At 42.2% G+C, this 20,738-nt stretch overlaps 1 protein-coding gene across 1 annotated transcript in view; it reads right to left on the reverse strand.

Moving 5' to 3' along the window:
* Positions 1-20,738, reverse strand: part of vldlr (very low density lipoprotein receptor) — a 42,916-nt gene that overhangs the window by 15,142 nt on the left and 7,036 nt on the right. Inside the window, exons 2-9 of the mRNA XM_031855951.1 lie at positions 20,568-20,687; positions 16,146-16,268; positions 10,081-10,203; positions 6,616-6,824; positions 4,632-4,794; positions 3,767-3,889; positions 2,429-2,551; positions 692-811 (exon numbers count right to left, since the gene is read on the reverse strand). Of these exons, the coding sequence (XP_031711811.1) occupies positions 692-811; positions 2,429-2,551; positions 3,767-3,889; positions 4,632-4,794; positions 6,616-6,824; positions 10,081-10,203; positions 16,146-16,268; positions 20,568-20,687 (1,104 nt within the window). The remainder of the gene's footprint in view (positions 1-691; positions 812-2,428; positions 2,552-3,766; positions 3,890-4,631; positions 4,795-6,615; positions 6,825-10,080; positions 10,204-16,145; positions 16,269-20,567; positions 20,688-20,738) is intronic.

Raw genomic sequence — 20,738 nt, forward strand, 5'->3', positions numbered from 1 at the left:
TCTGTTGGACTTCACAACACTCTGCAGCTATTGGAAATGTAGGGATCACACGAGTAGGAAACAATTCTATGCAGCCACCACAGGAATATAAACCAAATCGCCCAACATGTCTGAAAATTAGATACAGAGGTAAAGTACCAGTGTGTCGCATGTCGTGGACAAAGCCAACTTACACAATTTGAGAACCAACTTGGGATGAGAAAAAGGGCAGAACACAAGCCTGTTCCGTCCTTGTCGGGGACACGTCACAACACATTAACGTTACCATTATAAAAGATATGTGGTCAACTGCGTCCCAGACCACCTCGACAAGTGGTTTGAGTGAACGAATAATGCGTCTTGGTGGTCGTTCACACTTTTATTCAGAGCTGTCCACTTGTGATCCGATCACCCAAGATGCATTTTAAAACCAAGTGTAAACAGATGTGACTAGGGCCCAATTGGATCCAAGTGGGCCCTCCATCAGCTCTGAACAAATGCTGCGTCATCAACAGAGAAAGCTTTGATGATTTTTTTAATGCAAACAAATCTCTGTAGGGTGCTTTCCATAATGTCAGACACAATAATCCAAGCCTGTCAAAAACAAGCTCTTAGTGGACATGCATTGACGGGCGAGGAGTTGCCTCGAGCGATTACACCACCAATACCAAAGATTCCCTTCAAACATGAATGCAATGTAAAGGTCACCTACCTCCACAGGTCTTGTGGTCTATGAGCTGAAGTCCAGGTGTGCAGTCACACTCAAAGCCAATCACCATGTCCTTGCAGATGTGAGAGCAGCCGCCGTTGTTCAGGAGACACTCGTTTAGATCTGAAGCACATTAAGGAAACGGGGCTTTGTTATAGCTTTAAGAAGACAGTTATCATGAAAACAAGAGATACAACCTATCTGAAAGAGTCATCCTGTCACAGTCAATTAACAGCTCTAACACGTTACACAAATGCTACAACAGATTTTTGGTATTATTCAGGCATCGACAGTTGAGACAAGAACCAAGAAGAGAGAGCGATGATACAACCAACAGACGGTGGATTCAAACTGATAGTACAAGGATGTTGTAGTATGGTCCAATATGCATACTTTGACCATTAAATACTAAAATAAGTTGACATTTTGTGATGCCATTTTGTGTGCCGATTGAGTCTGTAAGGTCAAGGTCTGTACTTTTTTTACTCGTCCCCTTTAACAGAAACTGGGGGGGGGGGGGGTGGGAGGGGCAGGCAGTGCACAAATACTTGACGGGAAATTCAGCTCATCACCAACTGTACAACGTTACACATTTTTTATTTTTAGTCATTTGATCTATTAAAATTGTTAATTTACATAAAATGCCAATCTTTTCCTCTGATTGAGTGGCAGTACGATTTAGACTCCGGCGTTCAGTATTCTCACTGTGGAAAGCATCGTCACTTTTGGCCGAGTTCTTTGATCCATGAAGGAGAATTATTTAGAAGTACTGTTCGTTCTCCCACGCTGAAGTGCAGGACGCATTAAAGCTGCAAGAGGCATTTTTATATTAAAAATCCACATATTATCAGCACAAATCAATGTGCAATAGAGAGGAATGTCATGTAGTTTTACCCCGTTTGCCCTCATTCAGATATGGACACTTTCCTGCCCACAGAAAAGGACATCTGAACTAATTGGAAAAGAATTTGTCTCGTATCAGTGGCCCGTCTCCTTTCTTGGCTTTGGTGTAACGCACTAAAGTACAGCATTCTGGGATTTCAACCTCAGATCTTTCTAGTTCAAACTGTCATGTTGCTGGCATTTAGAGCTGTCAGCTTTTTTCAAACAAGTGACATTTGCAGATTACAGTAGACAAACACTGCGGGTTGATCACAGCTCAAACTACAAGACCGTTCACGGTTACACAGACTGATGCAAATAGAATATACATGTACAAAAATGTCGATCAGTCTATATTTGTTCTGCTAGTTAGTTGGGAGGGTTGTGAAAATATTCCAATAATCATCTGCAACAGTTAGTCTTAAAACAAAGATTTTCTGTGGAAGCACACCACTCTGCATCTCTTCAGTTAGTCGTCGTTCACGTAGGCTCGACTTAACAAAACCTGAAACCCTCACTGTGACAACAAGTCCCCAGGAAGCTTCACACAGTCAGGCCTGCCTAAACGCATGTAGAAGGCAAATCTCAAACATCTTTGAGTTGTGATTCTGAGGCTGCAACGTTGTTGGTAAAAAAGCTGAACATCCTACAAACATCCAGACCATTGACAAAACAGCTGAAAAATACATTTGCCGCCTCATTTGTATGCTTCTGCCAATTTAAGTTGCAGGTTACATCAATGTCCATCCAAAAATGTCATTAGCATATAAATACTGGAGTTATTGCTAAGACCTTTTAACCACTGAAGTCTGATCAGTTCATATGGATGTTTGTGCCAGATTTGCTTTTTCTACTCACTGCATTCCTTGATGGGTTCATCGCTCCAGTCAGGACAGTCTCGGGCCTTGTTGCACACTTTGCTCATTTCGATACACTCCCCGCTGCGACACTTGAACTTCTCTGGTCCGTTGCACTGGGTCACTGTGGAGAGATGCAATGAGCTTTACATGTCAAGAGGAGTGACTGCTCACATGCAACATTTTAATCCTTAAACACAAACCCTTCCTCTTAATCTCAAGTAAAGGGCTTCTAATGCGTCACTGGAAATCAGGATAGAACTTATTTCACAGCTGCTCTGCCAGCTTTGTGTCGGGCCAAGAGAGCGGTTTGCATCCAGTCTTTATGCTAATCGACCAACAGATCCACTGCAGTGCAGTATTAATCTTCATCTCATTCAAAAGAAATTATTGCCTTTTGTGCAATCAACGCATTTCCAAAAATGCCCATTGCTTTAGGGTTCACATTTTCATTACAGCGCCAAACTTTTCAACTTTGTGAACTTTAGCAAGTGAGAGAGCAGATGCTTGAATGTGTGAAAAAATATATTGTAAGTTAGATATACCCCATTATGTTTAGAGCATCGCCAACAAACATGTAAGTGTCCGAGTGAGAATCTGCAACAAACTTGTAACTCTTTAAAGTCCATTTTCAAAACAAAGATTTATGCTCCTGGAGCAAGAACGAACAAACTCATGGAAACAAGATAACCAGGCGGGTTTTTGGTACATTTCTTTCTGGAAGAGCACAGAAAAACACAACACAGTGATGGATTGTTGGAAAAAAAAAAAAGCCTTCCCGACAAACACAGTGAACCGACACTCTGCTTTTGTACCCGAGCACAAGCTGAGGTGGATTGTGATGTTTGTTTTTTCTGTGGTCTAGACATCTTCCACATGTTTTTACTCTTGCATGCTTGCAGCATCTACAGTACACTAAACACACTGAGCTTCTGAACCTCAGGACAGCCTGAGGTAGAATGTATAAAAAGAAACTTCCAAAGAGAAGAAACAATGTTTCTGAAATGTATGCGTTTCTGCATTGTCTTGGTTAGCTGACCCTTTTACCAACTCTGCATGGCAGAGTGGGTGCAGGCTGTGTGAGACAAGTTCACAAAATCCTTCTGACTAATTTCTTAACATGCTGATGGAGACTGGATTCTTAGAGGTAAGGCTCTTCTGAGCGATCTAGTCCATTTGTGACCTTGTTGTCTTGGGTGGAACTATACAGGCAAGCTACTCCATACCACCAGTATTGTACTGGTACTAGTATTTTAAAATGATGATTAATGAGCACCTGACAATGCCCTGATAATTAAAATAGAAATAGCATTTGCAAAGCTGCACACAGAGCACGTACTGTTTTTGCAGTTGACTTCGTCTGATCCATCGGCGCAGTCTCTGAAGCCGTTGCACTGTCTGTTGCCCAGGATACAGTTCCCATCGTCACATTTGAACTGATCCGTTCCACAAGTGCGTACAGCTGCAAAGGACAAACACCAGAGTTGCACATGAAAGTAGTGCATTATTAATTTGTTCATTCAAATCATGCATCAAACAACCATTGTAATTTATCAATAAAAGAAAGCCAAACATTGTGAGGAGCGAGGATGTGTGCTTTTCTTACGTCTAGGTAGACTTAAGAAAAGCTGTTGGTCGGACATCAAACTCATAGAAACTTTGGGTTCTATGACATTGACGGCTGTCCCGTCTTCCCTGCATGGAATCATTTAGAGATAACTGGACAGAAATATAATTGAAGATGGCTTGAGAGTGATCCATTATGTGCTGCACTTCCATTCCATCCATTTGACATTACTTGATATCCGTTTTCATATTAACGGCTGAATTTCTTCAGTTTTAATTGAAACCCTTCAAATCAACCCCCAATACTGATCTTTTCCTTGAGGACAATATAAGCAATTTTACAAGTTTCAGCTAACTTGCAGTCTACAAATCTGGAAACTTGCTTGTGAACGATACAGAATTGAATCCCCTTTTTCTATGTCAATTAAAAGCATCTTTCCTTTCAGGCCCACATCACATCCAAACGCATGAATCCCCGACTCATTCACTTATCTGGAAGCTTAAGTATATCCCTGAAAGGAAGATCAACACATACCAACAGACAAACTCAACTCAATCAAGCTGCCGTGGTAACACAAATTAAAGTGGTTATGAGCTGAAATGCTTCATTTTTAGTGTGACAGCAGGTTTGTACATACGACAGTTGGCTTCGTCGCTGCCGTCCTTGCAGTCGGGGTCTCCATCACACCTCCACTTCTTGTGAATACACTCTCCTGAGCGGCACTGCATCTCACTGGACGAACACTTGGCCGGCGGCGTCGGGTGACGGCCACAACGAGACGGCGACTCGTCTGACTGGTCCTGCAGGGGACAGAGGCAAGAACGTGATCAGATTTAGCCTGAAACACCAAGTTATTCCCAAATAAAAGATACTATAATCATGTTAATGAGTTTGTCGGCATGCTCCAATGTGTTTTAGTCTTTTATCTTAAGACCAGAGAACGATTCGGTGCACCGGTCTTATCTTAGGCTTAATATCACTTTACAATATTAGATTTCAAGAGTTTCCAGGCTTTGCACAGTTATCAGATACCAAAGGCAAGAGCCAACATCATTAACAGAGAAGTCAAACAATGCGGTCGACCCATGTTTGATTTGACATCCATGTTTGACAGGCAATCTGGAGGATGTGCAGGGCAGAAATGACAGAGAGCTTTTAGGACTCAGATCTTACCAATATAATTGGAATCAAAACTCTGCCATCAGATCAAATGGGATTAAGAGGAGCAGCAGGAGGAGTTTCTCATACTTTCATCATCTCATAAAGTCATTGACTCATGTGGGAGCAGAGTTGTGTGTGAGAATGTGTGTGTCTGAACAGTTAACACTGAAGCAGGACTGTGACCGTCACATTAAAACACAGCGGTCTAAATATTTGTGCGCGCAAGCATTTGCGTCAGTTTTTCTTCCTCATTGTCCTGCGAGGCCGTCAGTGATAACCACACAGCCAATTAACAGGCAAACTGCAGACTCGGTGGAACTTGTTCTGGCTTGTGTGAAAACGTGATGGGAGTGTCAGTCAATGAGTGAGTGAGGCCGGTCAATAAACAGGGTGTTATGAAAATTCCACTTGCAGAACCGGTATGTGTGCCCAGGGATAGCATACAGGACAGTTTGTTATGGTGAGGCAAAATCTACTCTAAAAATGAGTGTTGCCACATTATTATTTATTTATTTATTTTATTTTTTTTAAAATCACAAAATAATAATGTGGCAACAGTCCAGAAAGCGATGAAATATGAAACTTAACATTTCTAATGTAAGTTCAAAAAGGACACGTTTGGAAATGCATTATACTCAACTGTATGATTTTGTATTTTAAAACATATATACCATTATCTTTGACAATCATTGTATTCTTTAAGTACAACTAAAGGTCTTTCACTCTGGATGTTGCTTTCCATTTACATAGATTTAAAATGCTGTCAATAAAACTGAAACTAGAATTACCGCCTCGCGGTTGCATGCCAACCAGTCGCGTTGTAGTTTATGCTCTTTTTCAGAGAGCGTTGCTAAGAAGAGGACAATAGCCAGAGCAATAGGCTTTGTCACACAAATAAAAATGCATTTGCTTTGGTAAGACGAAGGTCACCAGAGATGACGGTCAAACTGTTTTCCCTGATCCATGCACCTTGCCAGTGGGGGAACATTGTGCCAGATGCAGCTGCTCTTCTGCCACACTAGTCACCCCAGGTTGAAGGTCAGAGTGAGGACAGTTGGAGCCAAACCTTAAATTTAACCTTCAGCAACACCATCCCCATGATAATGTATTGCTCTTGCAGAAGTCTCGAGTCCAGGCTTAACTAGAAGAGATGGACCCTGAAAAAGACCTGCTCGAAGAAATTAGGCTGGCTGAGGAGACATCCACTCCCACATCTTCTTGTCATGCCACTCTAGTGCATCAGTGATAATTATCAACCATCCAATAAGGCTTCTCAGTCCAAATCTGCTGCCATTAATAATTGCATGACTGAAATAAAAGGTCATTATCCAGGACACGTAAATGAAATTCCTTCTTCCGTCCTCTGATAATGAAAGACTGTCCCTTAATAACTTTGGCAAAATGGATTTACAAGTCGTAGACCAGAGTGTGTGTATGTTTGTCATGGCGCATCCTCTTACCTGGCAGTCAACGTCGTCATCACACACCCAGCTGGCCGGGATACACGATGAGTTTCCACACTGGAACTCACTGGGACCGCAGGAGGACGGAGCGCACGCCACCTCGTCGGAGCCGTCGCCACAGTCGTCCTCGCCGTTACACACAAAGTTACGGGAGATGCAGCGGCCGCTGGCGCATGTGAACTCGTTCGGGGCACAGGTGATGTTGCCTGGAGGCAGTTTGAGGGGACAGGAAGTGAATGTGAGAGTTAAGAGATAGAGATAGAGATAGACGACTGACTGAGCTATATACAGTTGTGTGAAAAAGTGTTTGCCCCCTTCCTGATTTCTTTGCATGTTTGTCACACTTAAATCTTTCAGATCAAACAAATTTAAATATTGACAAAGATAACACAAGATGCAGTTTTTAAATGAAGGTTTTTATTAAGGGGGAAAAAATAAATCCAAACCTACATGGCCCCGTGTGAAAAAGTGATTTGCCCCCCCCCCCCCCGTTAAAACATGAATTAACTGTGGTTTATCACATCTTTGGAAAGCTGAGTTCAATTTCTCTAGCCACACCCAGGCCTGATTACTGCCACACCTGTTCTCAATCAAGAAGTCACTTAAATAGGACCTGCCTTACAAAGTGAGGTAGACCAAAAGATCCTCAAAAGCTAGACATCATGCTGTAATCCAAAGAAATTCAGGAACAAATGAGAAACAAAGTAATTGAGAATATTGTAGACACCTGGTGCCACTCTAATCAGCTAATTAACTCAAAACACCTGCAAAGGCCTTTAAATGGTCTGTCTAGTTCTGTAGGCTACACAATCATGGGGAAGACTGCCGACTTGACAGTTGTCCAAAAGACGACCATTGACACCTTGCACAAGGAGGGCAAGACACAAAAGATCATTGCAAAAGAGGCTGGCTGTTCACAGAGCTCTGTGTCCAAGCACATTAATAGAGAGGCGAAGGGAAGGAAAAGATGTGGTAGAAAAAAAGTGTACAAGCAATAGGGATAACCGCACCCTGGAGAGGATTGTGAAACAAAACCGATTCAAAAATATGGGAGAGATTCAGAAAGAGTGGACTGCAGCTGGAGTCAGTGCTTCAAGAACCTATACGCAGAGACGTATGCAAGACATGGGTTTCAGCTGTCGCATTCCTTGTGTCAAGCCACTCTTGAACAACAGACAGCGTCAGAAGCGTCTCGCCTGGGCTAAAGACAAAAAGGACTGGACTGCTGCCGAGTGGTCCAAAGTCATGTTCTGTGATGAAAGTAAAGTTTGCATTTCCTTCGGAAATCAGGGTCCCAGAGTCTGGAGGAAGAGAGGAGAGACACAATCCACGTTGCTTGAGGTCCAGTGTAAAGTTTCCACAGTCAGTGATGGTTTGGGGTGCCATGTCATCTGCTGGTGTTGGTCCACTGTGTTTTCTGAGGTCCAAGGTCAATGCAGCCGTATACCAGGAAGTTTTAGAGCACTTCATGCTTCTGACCAACTTTATGGAGATGCAGATTTCATTTTCCAACAGGACTTGGCACCTGCACACAGTGCCAAAGCAACCAGTGCCTGGTTTAAGGACCATGGTATCCCTGTTCTTAATTGGCCAGCAAACTCGCCTGACCTTAACCCCATAGAAAATCTATGGGGTATTGTGAAGAGGATGATGCGAAATGCCAGACCCAACAATGCAGAAGAGCTGAAGTAAAAATCACAATATGTTGCGGTTGGAACAGTAAATGGTTCCAAACAACCCGAATAAGAACCAACAATGTTTGTCAGACGCTACATGTCACGTGTTTGCACGGACTAGCAGCAGCACACACGCTTGCGATTACCATGCATAGTTCCAAGGTTGAGTAATGCAAAGCGTACTCTGGTTGGATGGTGAAGCAGTGGAAGAGCGCTCACTACTTGGCATCTGAGAAATGAATTGGGTTTGGCAGATGCCAGGACAACACTACATGCCTGAATAGTGCCAACTGTAAATATTGGTAGAGAAGGAATAATGGCCGGGGGCAGTTTATTATAGTTTGAGCTCAATAGTTCCAATGAAGGGAAACCAAATGCTACAGAATACAATGATATTTAGATAATAGTGTACTTCCTGTGTGTGTTTGACCCTTTTCTGTTTCAACATTATAAATCCCCCGTGCACAAAACCAGGTCAATAAATGGTTTTCCCAGTTTGGTGGGGGAGACCCTGACTGCTCTGCACATCCAAAACCTTTTGTATGACCGGGAACACCAACTACGAGCCAGGCCTTTTCACTCAAAATTGTGAGGTGCCACATTTGCACTTCGCTGCCTAAAAACGCACACTACAGTAAAACATCCTGGTACAGAGATTTGATGTAAACAAACGAGACAGCAATTAAATGTCTCCTCATACTACACAGCTGATTACACCAATTAGTGTCTTCAGCCAGAGAAGATGCTAATCAGCATCTCCTACTGCTGTAGTATTAAAATCTATAGTGATGACTCAAACACTATCTACAGCACTGGCTTCAGTCCTGATACAACTCCTTGTACTAGCTCAACATTGGCATGTTACAGCTGGAACGTCCTATTCATTGAAGCAATTAACATCTTCCATCGTCAGCAGTAATGGCAATCCAATGTTGTCATTAATCACTACTAATTAACTAAACATCTGCAAAATAAAATTGTCCTTTTTGTTTTTAATTATATGTGTATCAACTATTTTTACTTCATATTTCTCATCTGGAGGGCAGTGCTGGGAAAATGTTGCCGGACTGCCTTACTGAGAAATTGGATGGATGTCGACAATTTACCAGCATGCTACAGGCTGCCGTCACATCCAATTATTTTAGTTTACAGTTTGTCCAGGCAGAGCTCCGTGCTCTGCGCAAAAGGCTGTCAGTGTGTTTATGCCGCACAGTGTTTAGGATAAACAGCTGGCGGATGAGAAGTAATTGATTCACACGTCCATAAACGGTTTCAGTGCTTTAGTACTTGGATCACCTCTGGAAGAAAAAAAAAAGTGTCATTGCACTGCTTCAAGCGTGTGTTTCTGTGCAAAAGGTTGTCTGTTCCTTCGACAATATGAATCAGACAGAAGGGTAAACAGCACAGCTGCAGCTTTAAAGAGGCTATAATTGAAATCCAGAATGATTTAATCTGAAAGTCATTAAGTGAATAACTTCTGTTTCTGCATTCTAATACAGAGGCCTCGCCCTATGAACAAAGGCGTCAGAGCGACAATTACATTTCAAAGTTTTGTCAAATGCAGCAACTATAATTATGTGGCAATGTTTTGCTCCGATTAGCATTTAGCATTTTTTTGCAGCCCTCATCCCATCATCTATGGTGCCAATAGGCAGGTCAATTGTTTGAAGATATTTTCAGGCAATCTGCTTCAACTAAAGGTCACTAAAGTGTCATGTGACCGCATTGTAGGTCATCAGATGCCTTTGCCTTCTAGTCCCATGTTAATGTGCGCTTGTCCACCTACCACAGTTGACCTCGTCCTCTCCGTTGTCACAGTCCTTCTCTCCGTCACATTTCCAGAAGACGGGGATACACTGAGTGGAGCCCGCTCCGCAGCTAAACTCATTCACACGACACGTCCTCATGTCTGCACGGACAAAAACACAAAACAATGCATGTATTGTTCGAGTGGGTGCATACCAAAAGGAAATGCATTTAAGAGAAGCCATGTTACACAGATCTAACGAAAACTGGCCACTAGGGTAGGACAAGTGGGCGAATATTTTCTTGACATTTTGAGAGTGCATTTTGTTTATTCATGAGACTAAAAACACTAAGAGCTTGTGGAATATAGCAAGCTCTCTGCTCAAACACATCTCTCAGCTGACCTTACACAGCTTGTTGGGCTGGCTGTACAAAAAGCTTCTTCATACTTTATTCTAAGCAGAGTTTAAAGTACAAACGTCATCGTGTCAATCAGATAGAAACTCAGTATCTAGAAGTCATTTTGCACTAACATATATTCTAACAGATAGATTCTAGGCCAAAGGGAACTGACAGCAGTTGTATCAAATAGTTCAGTTTAAATAAGAATCATACCAGAGATGTGCGACGCTTATGCAGAGCTATTAAAATAAATAAAATGAAGTAACATGTTCAAGCAGCATCATATATGGAGTCGTCGCACAGCTGCAGTGGCTCTACTTGTTGCCCATCGAGTGCATTTCCTCCCATGATAGCAGTGCCAAAAATAAGACAGAACAAGGACACAGCATATGCGACTTTTGGGAAAAGTTGGAAATAACAAGCAGCCTTTGGCAGATTAATGGTGATGTTGAGCTACCCGTCACACAGAAAGTGATGGAGAACATAAAGTCCTCATTTCTGTTAACTCAATATTCAGACAACCAGAACTGCAAGCTGTTACATATCCAGTTTGCTGGCGCATCAACAGATGAGGTTGAGAAAATCATATTTATACAACGATGTCCCCCTCCAGTAAACGGTATTAAAATAAAAAACATAGTATGTTTGTTAATTAAAAAGGTCAAAAGGATTTTCTGTCCAGATAAGGGACATAATATCCATGTTTAGTACAAGTCACCTGGAGGTCTTCTTGCATCATTAGCAAACATTTTATCTGAGCATACATATTCATCCCACAGTGCTGGTTTCCATAAAGTTTCAGCTTCCAGACCCGGGTAGCCTCTTATCCCGGCAATCGTACACAGTGGAGGGAGATAACGAGCCACAGAACATCGGACGGCACCGTGATAAGAGCGGCTCAATGGAGCGCCACATGAAGGGGAATAGAAAAGCAGTATTATTGACTACGAGGATGTAGTTTTGTTGATAACAGCCAGGTAACAATAGGCTGCCATATTTCTGAATCCAGTTTGTGTCATGTGATCTATTCTAGATACATGCTACTTGATGAAATCAAGGTCACATGTTTCATTTTTTTTCATCCAACTATAAAAGCAAGAAATTTAAATAGTACGTTTCTATAGTCAGAAAAGGTTTACCGATTTATGTATTGAATATATGATCAAAGTATAAGTGAAAAAAATATGAGACTTCACATTTGTTGATACTAAATACCATGGTTGGTATTTTGGTAGCTTTTTCTCACAAAGACATTTCACCAGACAGCAACAGTGCGAGACTGTGAAACAGATGGTCAGCTAAAACCCAGGTTTAAACTAGAGTTCATGGAGGACTGACATCCTGCTTGTATTTATATCGAGGACTAAGTGAACAGAAGCTGAGGCTCACTTCTGTTCATTCAACACTGATGCAAGACAACTGACGTGAACAGGACCACGGCACGAGTCCTCCACTCCACAAACTGCCTGGAGAGACACACACACACACACACACACACACACACACACTTTAGATTCCATTCCCAGCTGCCAAGTCATGTGCAACAGCTGATCAAACACTACAGTGATAAAACAGCTATAGTAGCTGGGTTGACCTGCACGTACACCACTGCAGCTATGGCTGGAACCTAACACTGGTGATGACCTTTAGTTAACCCACACACTTCCAAGTGCAAGTGGAAACACAGGTTGTATTATTTAATCTATACAAGCACAGACTTATGTCAGAAAGTCAACACCTCTAAAGAGGGAAAGGTCAAATGGCACATTCATTCTCTGAAGTGCTCAGCAGGCAACTTCATTATCGTAGAATAATGTACATGCATGACATTAACCCAGAAACAAAAGGGAAAATGGTAAACTCGGGGAAAGTTGGAGGAAAAGATTATCAGGAGAAGCCATAATAAGCTGATAAAGGCTAGTATTGTTCGTCCGTTTGAACTGGGATGAGTTTGATTTAAACTTTAGATTATAACCTATTAAAAGCATTTTGAGAACTATTTAGGTTCTACATCTCATGGCCATTTAACGGCACTATGAAGTGCAAAAGCAGTTAATAAGTAAAACCCTTTACGTTGCATTGACAAGGATTTACAAGAGGGATGCAAAATTCTAACTCGGACAGCCTTGTTTGTATTGGGTGCATAAACCTTGCTCTCTGTGGTATTGGGAGCTCACAAGGTCACTTATTGCATTTATGCTGCTGGTTAAGCCATGCACCGTCACGCACATGCTGAACTAATAAAAGCTTTATCAAAAGTAATTTGGTTTAACAATCAGGTCATCCTTTGCCTCAGAGGACTTTAATCATTCAGATGGTTCCAAGCAGGTGGTCAGCTGGGTCTTGTTGACAAAGGGTGGATCATACAAAAGTGTTCAACAGGCTCAAAAAGTGAAAAACAACCATTTAAATCAAGATGACAGAAGGCAGGACTGACGCAAATCAGAGGTTTTCAAGGATAATACAAATTCCTCCCCAAGGCTTTGAGCCAATATGGGACGATCCATCATCTGGTAGATTAATAGAATAGAAACACTTGCTTATCCACCAGCTACTGATTTTCCACAGTACCCATTTCATTTAGTCTCTCACACTAAAACCTGGGTAGATCTTGGCAACCGTACACAGCCAACAGCTTTGAGTAACTCTTAAACAACTCCCCAGACTGCACTGCTCTCATTTTGGCAGCAAAGATCGTCATCCAAGGGTGCAGGAGGGATTAGCCCCGATTCAAAAAACAAAAAACAAAAAAAAAAACAAAAAAAAAAACAACCTCGTTTTCTTTTCTGCCAGGAGGTAAAGAATTTATTTTTGCTTTGTTTTCAAGTTTGTGCACTCAACCTGTTGTGGTGACACACTGCAGCAAAAACCAAAGGGGACTGCTCTGTGAAAAACAGCCTGAGTACAACCATGTCACACGCACACATATCTGCCTCCCAGCAAACTTCACTTCACAAACACAGATGAAGTGTGGATAACCCTCAGGTTCTACTTCATATTCCATGTCTGGCTCAATAATTGGTTGCATTCTTTGTTCTCATTCTCTCCCAACTGAAAAGGCATCTTAGATTTCACGCTAGCTGAGCCAATACTAAAGAGGAGGAGTTAGGACACTGCAGACCAGTCATCCTACACAAACAAGCCCTTTTTAATAGCCAAGATACCGTCAATATCCACCGCAATCTATTCATTCACTTGACCCAGATTTAAAAAAAAAAAAAAAAAAAAAAAAAAAAAATGGATCTGGTGCCAAAAGTGAGTTGAGATCGAGCGAAAGCACAAATAAGCAATGGTCACCAGTTGATCTCCTTGTATGTGCTCACTGTCACTTGTTAAATTAAATGCCTGATGAAGACTGCTGCACTAAAGCTATTCATTATAGCTACTACGAGTACTTCCAGTGTGCTAGATTATTTTCTACTCTGTACAGAATAATCAAAGAAGTCATTTTGGCTCAAACTGCAAACATTTGTTTGATTGCCGTCAACTCAATCAGCTGTATGTTGAACTGGCACACAGTAAAGCTTTAGCACCCACAAAGAAACACTACTGAAATAGTTTTTAAAGAAAGCTGCTGGCAGTTTGTCTTTTCTACTGCTAAGATGCATGTAATAAATTGGGGGGAGGAGAAAAAAAAAAAAAAAAAAAAAACACATTTCATCAACCCTCCACTGGTACTGGTTTCATCATGAGCTTCATTATTTACTTACAGTACCTTTAGCATGCTTAAAAAGTGTTTTAAACATTGAGGAAGACATGAGGCATGGATATGAAACCAACACGCATTTTATGAAGCGCTTTCATGTTCCCTCTGATGTTTGTCCTTGTACCCGAGGAGACGCCATAGTCCATTTGTCTGACGAGAGATTCTCATTAAAGACGACTTCAGTAAACACTTTCCTCTGATCCCTACAAGCACCCCAGCAAGTACCTCACATCACAGCGAGAACATTTAAAGCTCAGCAGCTCTCCTTAGTTCTGTTCAAACCACTTTCAGCATACATATGACAGGGCAGCTCACAGGAGACCCAACATGACCACTTTTAAGTGGCTCTCTGAATTTCTGCTACGGTGAGAAGCCGCATGAAATCTGTACTACGCACTCAGATTGTTAGAAAACTTTGCTGCTTGCTAAGCCAACTCCAGGAGTAATCAGCCGTATGCATTACACAGCTTTCGACCTCACGGAAAAAAGTTTAGAGTATATTATCTCAGTTGTGGAAGAAGTGTTCAAAAACTTTATTTCAAAATGCAGAGCATTAATATAGCAGCTCCACCATTGCCATGCGAGAGCCCTCGGGAGGCCATCTGTCAATCATAGAACTGTTCTGAAATTCAGATTTACCAAATAGAGTAAAAGTCCTGCCATCAGTTCAGCAGCTATTTAATATCAGCAAAATAGGTTTAAAGTAAAAGTACTCATTATGCAGCATCTCTACTTTCAAACGCTTACATTCCTTTGTACAGTAGCGTTTTATCATCACTGATGCCAAACTGGTCAATGAGGTGCTAGTTGTACTTTATACACGCTTGGCTGATTTGATCTATTAACAATACATCACTTTGTATAAGGCGATGTGTTTTTGGATGTAAAATCTTAATCTGTAAGTAACCAATAACTACAGGTGTCAGATGAATGTCTGAGTTTAAAAGCTGCATTTAGTGTAAAATGTACAATATTTCCCTATGAAATGTAGCGGAAGAATAAAATAGCATAAAATTATAGTATAAATACCTAAAATCTAGGAGTGTGTGATGCAGTAATAGCATTGAAGTTAAATGCTTTTACACGTTTGATGCCTTTGAAAGATAAGGCACTCGTTTCGAGGATAATAAATATATTCCATATTTTTCTTACAGTCTTACCAAAACAATGAATGTATCCTACAAACAAGTACTCTGTGTAGCCAAAGCCTGATAGATCTTATTCCCTGCAAACTACAGTTATAATAAACAAGAAAAATTTAGAATAATGACGGCCTTATCCTTCAAAAAGCGCCAAGTTTGATATTCAGAGCATCACTATGTAGAGATATAGTGGAGTAATGTCTACCTAAGCAGAGAATGAACTCTGTATCATGCGAGCGTGCCCCACTGGTTAGCTCCGTCACCACTGTTGCTGATTGCACCATTAGCTGCGAGCCGCCGGCTCAGCCGTCGCCATGTTGAGCCGCATGGAGGCAAAAGATATGCAGACACTTTTATTCACCACCATTAAAATTGGCAAAAAGAAAGGCCGTATTTGTACCATTTCCCAACCAAAAAGCATACCTACATTTTTATATTCCAGGAAGCCATTGCTTTCAGTTCACATCTACTGTATGAGGTATGAAATTATTGCACAATACAATTTTGAGGGAAAAAAAAATTGGTTTTAGCATTATAGTTCAAGGCTGGATTTAATAAAGGATAAGGACTTCAACCAAGATTAGGTACATTGGCAAAAGTCTTATTAAGCAAGCCTCCAACAAGTGGATTAACACAGTGTACTGAAATGAATAAAACTCAGACTGCCAGAAAGGTAGAAATTAAATGCAAAACTTAAGTTAGTCTTGGAAAGCAATAATATACATTTAGTAATGTGAAAAATATTTAAGCATGATCTATCAATGAAGACTGCTGTGGTAAACAGGTTTCCATCATAAACTGAACAAAATCTGTAATGAAACATGAGGCTTTCAGAAGAGGAAACTGTCTACTCACGGCAGATTTCTACGCTCTCGTCGGACCCATCCTCGCAGTCTGGCTCCCCATCACAGTGCCACCGTTTTGGGACACATTGGCCGTTGCGACACACAAAGTCCGCCTCCGCACAAGTCTTTCTCTCTGGAATGGGAGAGAAAACAGATGGATTCATTAAAACGGCAAAGAGGAGACAGACATGTTCTTTAATAAAACATCTCACATCAAAGAAACAAACTCATGAATAATAGGAAGAGAAGGGGGAAAGACCAAAGCCATACTCGCCACACCTCATGAATATGAATTGGCCTACACACCCAACCAGAGCCTCCATCAGGTGAAAAGGTCACAAGTTTAGAATCTGATGCAATCTGATTAATGAGAGCCCAAGCTCCACATTTGCAATCAAAACACATTCAAAACTATCCTCTGGAGATTTGATTGCTGTATGAATTTTCCATCAAAAAGGAGGAAGATCATTGAAAACACATGCAACATATAAAGTGACAAAAAGAAACTCAGTCTTGACCATGAAGTAGATTATGTTTGCCTTAGAATTGTTTTTTTCTGCTTTCATATCTTGTTCAACATTGTTATATCAACATAACGGTACTGGAGCAGCTTAAGCTAATGTTAAAGTTAGAATCTCCAATTTACTTTGAAGCTGACAACTGTTTCACTGTTGGCCATCAGGCTCAACTATTGAGCTTCCTGTTGTACATCGATGGCCGACAGTTTTTGTTGTTCAGCCAACTTGCAAAATTAACTACAGGTAAGTAAATAGGTCTGCAACAGCATATATGGCGCTGCAAACGTAATGGCCAACAACCAAACCCTCCACCTCCTGCACCTTATCAAGACAAACGTGAGATTTCAAGTTGTCCACAACACAAGCAAATCCCCTCCACACTGGGCTTTGGTGTCTCCTCGAGGCCTTCCCTCAGTCTCTGACCAGAATACAAACATAAGAACCCAAGAAACGACCAACTCCCAATTTACACCACGACAGCAGCAAGTCACAGCGTGCCTCATTAACAACCTTCTTTTGTAAATTAGTTTTGGATTCTTATCTTTCACACATCTCAGTTGAAAGTCAAAGAATCTCTGATCTCCCACTGAGCGAATAGCAGACAGAGACCCAGACGCAGCAGTATGTCCGTGGCTGTGAGAGCGTGTGAAACAGATTATGGGCAGAGGCCACGATCTGTTTTAATCCATCACTACAGTCATTTGATTGGCTTTTGTTGCAAACTCACCACCCTCCACGTTTACGTCTTGATAAATTTAGTAAGATAAGATGTTTGTTTCAACGTCACCAATTACTCCAATTTCAGGCACGCTTGCTGGGCTTCATCAACATTAACTTCAGGAACTGCTGTGGAAACTCTACATTAATTTCCTGAAGGAAATCCTGTATCAGAGGGGGGTCTTCCCCTCCTTCAGCCCTGCAGTACAATCAGCTGTTTTTTCTCCCCCTCCACCCCTTCTTCCTTTATCCTCAATCATTTCCTTCACTTGTTCTTCCTCCCAGTCTCATATGACCCAGATAGATGAGGGACAAAAGAAAATGGAGAAAGATCTGAAATCTATTGGACACACAACTCTGTCATATCCACATTTAGCTCTGCTCTATCTGCTACCTTCCCACCACCAGGTCATTCTGTCCCAAAGGATGCTGGGAAGTCTCCTGATGGGGCCAAGCTAACATGGTGGGTTCTCATACTGAATGTCAGCAGACATCTGTAGACTTATTAATGTTTCTAAACGATGACTTAAATAAATGTACAGTTTGGTACTGAAAGTATGGCCGAGTGCAACAGCTTGTCAAACTATGCAAAGGCATGAACCACCAAACATCAAGAATGCAACCTGAAGTCCCAGCATTAGTGGCCAGATGCACTGCTCAAAAAAATAAAAGGGAACACTTAAACAACACAATGTAACTCCAAGTCAATCACACTTCTGTCAAATCAAACTGCCCACTTAGGAAGCAACACTGACAATCAATTTCACATGCTGTTGTGCAAATGGAATAGACAACAGGTGGAAATTATAGGCAATTAGCAAGACAGACACCCCCAATAAAGGAGTGGTTCTGCAGGTGGTGACCACAGACCACTTCTCAGTTCCTATGCTTTCTGGCTGAAGTTTTGGTCACTTTTGAATGCTGGCGGTGCTTTCACTCTAGTGGTAGCATGAGACGGAGTCTACAACCCACACAAGTGGCTCAGGTAGTGCAGCTCATCCAGGATGGCACATCAATGCGAGCTGTGGCAAGAAGGTTTGCGGTGTCTGTCAGTGCAGGTGTCCAGAGCATGGAGGCGCTACCAGGAGACAGGCCAGTACATCAGGAGACATGGAGGAGGCCGTAGGAGGGCAACAACCCAGCAGCAGGACCGCTACCTCCACCTTTGTGCAAGGAGGAACAGCAGGAGCACTGCCAGAGCCCTGCAAAATGACCTCCAGCAGGCCACAAATGTGCATGTGTCTGCTCAAACGGTCAGAAACAGACTCCATGAGGGTGGTATGAGGGCCCGACGTCCACAGGTGGGGGTTGTGCTTACAGCCCAACACCGGGCAGGATGTTTGGCATTTGCCAGAGAACACCAAGATTGGCAACTTCGCCACTGGCGCCCTGTGCTCTTCACAGATGAAAGCAGGTTCACACTGAGCACATGTGACAGACGTGACAGAGTCTGGAGATGCCGTGGAGAACGTTCTGCTGCCTGCAACATCCTCCAGCATGACCGGTTTGGCGGTGGGTCAGTAATGGTGTGGGGTGGCATTTCTTTGGAGGGCCGCACAGCCCTCCATGTGCTCACCAGAGGTAGCCTGACTGCCATTAGGTACCGAGATGAGATCCTCAGACCCCTTGTGAGACCATATGCCGGTGCGGTTGGCCCTGGGTTCCTCCTAATGCAAGACAATGCTAGACCTCATGTGGCTGGAGTGTGTCAGCCGTTCCTGCAAGACGAAGGCATTGATGCTATGGACTGGCCCGCCCGTTCCCCAGACCTGAATTCAATTGATCACATCTGGGACATCATGTCTCGCTCCATCCACCAACGCCACGTTGCACCACAGACTGTCCAGGAGTTGGCAGATGCTTTAGTCCAGGAGGAGATCCCTCAGGAGACCATCTGCCACCTCATCAGGAGCATGCCCAGGCGTTGTAGGGAGGTCATACAGGCACGTGGAGGCCACACACACACACACACACACACACACAACTGAGCCTCATTTGGACTTGTTTTAAGGACATTGCATCAAAGTTGGATCAGCCTGTAGTGCGTTTTTCCACTTTAATTTTGAGTGCGACTCCAAATCCAGACCTCCATGGGTTAATAAATAATTTTCATTGACAATTGTTGTCAGTACATTCAACTATGTAAAGAACAAAGTATTTAAGACTATTTCATTCAGATCTAGGATGTGTTGCTTCAGTGTTCCCTTTATTTTTTTGAGCAGTGTATATACACACACGCATTTGGAGGAGAAATCTACCGTGTACAATTACGCCAGTGAGAAACAACGAGCATACAAGTCACTAGATGCTTCCAACTACATTATCTGTGGTCATAAACAGAACGTTAAATACCATGACAGACTCTTGAGTTTGAAGTTAGTTTAAAAACAGGAGATAAAGGCCTTTGTTGCTGCTGGTGGTAAGAAGAGGCTTAAAGACCCTATGCTGTGGTGCTCCAATAACTAGAGGGAGGGGAGAAAAAAAAAAAAAAAAAAAAAAAAAAAGACTCCTTGCATCAGTCTTACTGATGTAAAAACATAATCTGGCACCCTGTGAGTCAGACACCATTTCCAACTTAATTTACACATTGTTCCCTTTGGCACTCAGGAAACTATACTCAATGGTAACCAAGATGGATTGTCATCAATTCGCCCACACTCCATCAAAGGCCACATTAACTGTGTTAATACGATAGATTTCCAGCCCACATACAGCAATGGAAAGGGCAACTGATCCACAAAAACAGCACAAACTGTAACATGCCAACATTCATGAATTGTCACAACTTTTTAAGAGGCAAATAAGTAAAAAGAGGCATAAACGATAATTAAAAAGGATGTGTTCAATTGTTATTATTGTCAAACTCTCAAGAAATTAACAAAACCAAAAATGTGTAAGTCCTCCTCTTAATACGTCCCCCTGTTTGTGGTTCCACTGAAGACTAACTGCTCACACACCTATAGAGTTTCACTTTGAGGCTCCGATTTCAAAACTGCAGCTCAACATTGTAATTGTTTTTAAATCAAACGGGAGTAAATAGTGCATTTGATGGGGACCGTTTTCAGTTGTGGACTAGTACACATTTAGTGTTTTAGCAAATATTACAACATTGACTAATACTACAGTGCATGTGTTTATGGTAATGTAGGAACATAGCAGGTGGTGCGTGTGTGAGCAGCGCGCATTTAGCATCTCACCGCAGAAGTTCTCATCACTGCCATCGGCGCAGTCCTCGTCTCCATCACACTGCCAGACGGACGGGATGCAGCGACCGTTCCCACACTGAAACTGGCTGGCCTCGCATTCTGTCCTCGTACCTGCAGAGGAAGATGCACACAGAGAGAGTGGGGGGGGGGGGGGGGGGGGGG

The sequence above is a fragment of the Anarrhichthys ocellatus genome, unplaced genomic scaffold (genome assembly GCF_004355925.1).
Source record: "Anarrhichthys ocellatus isolate YVR2014 unplaced genomic scaffold, GSC_Weel_1.0 scaffold16, whole genome shotgun sequence".
Lineage (NCBI taxonomy): Eukaryota > Metazoa > Chordata > Actinopteri > Perciformes > Anarhichadidae > Anarrhichthys > Anarrhichthys ocellatus.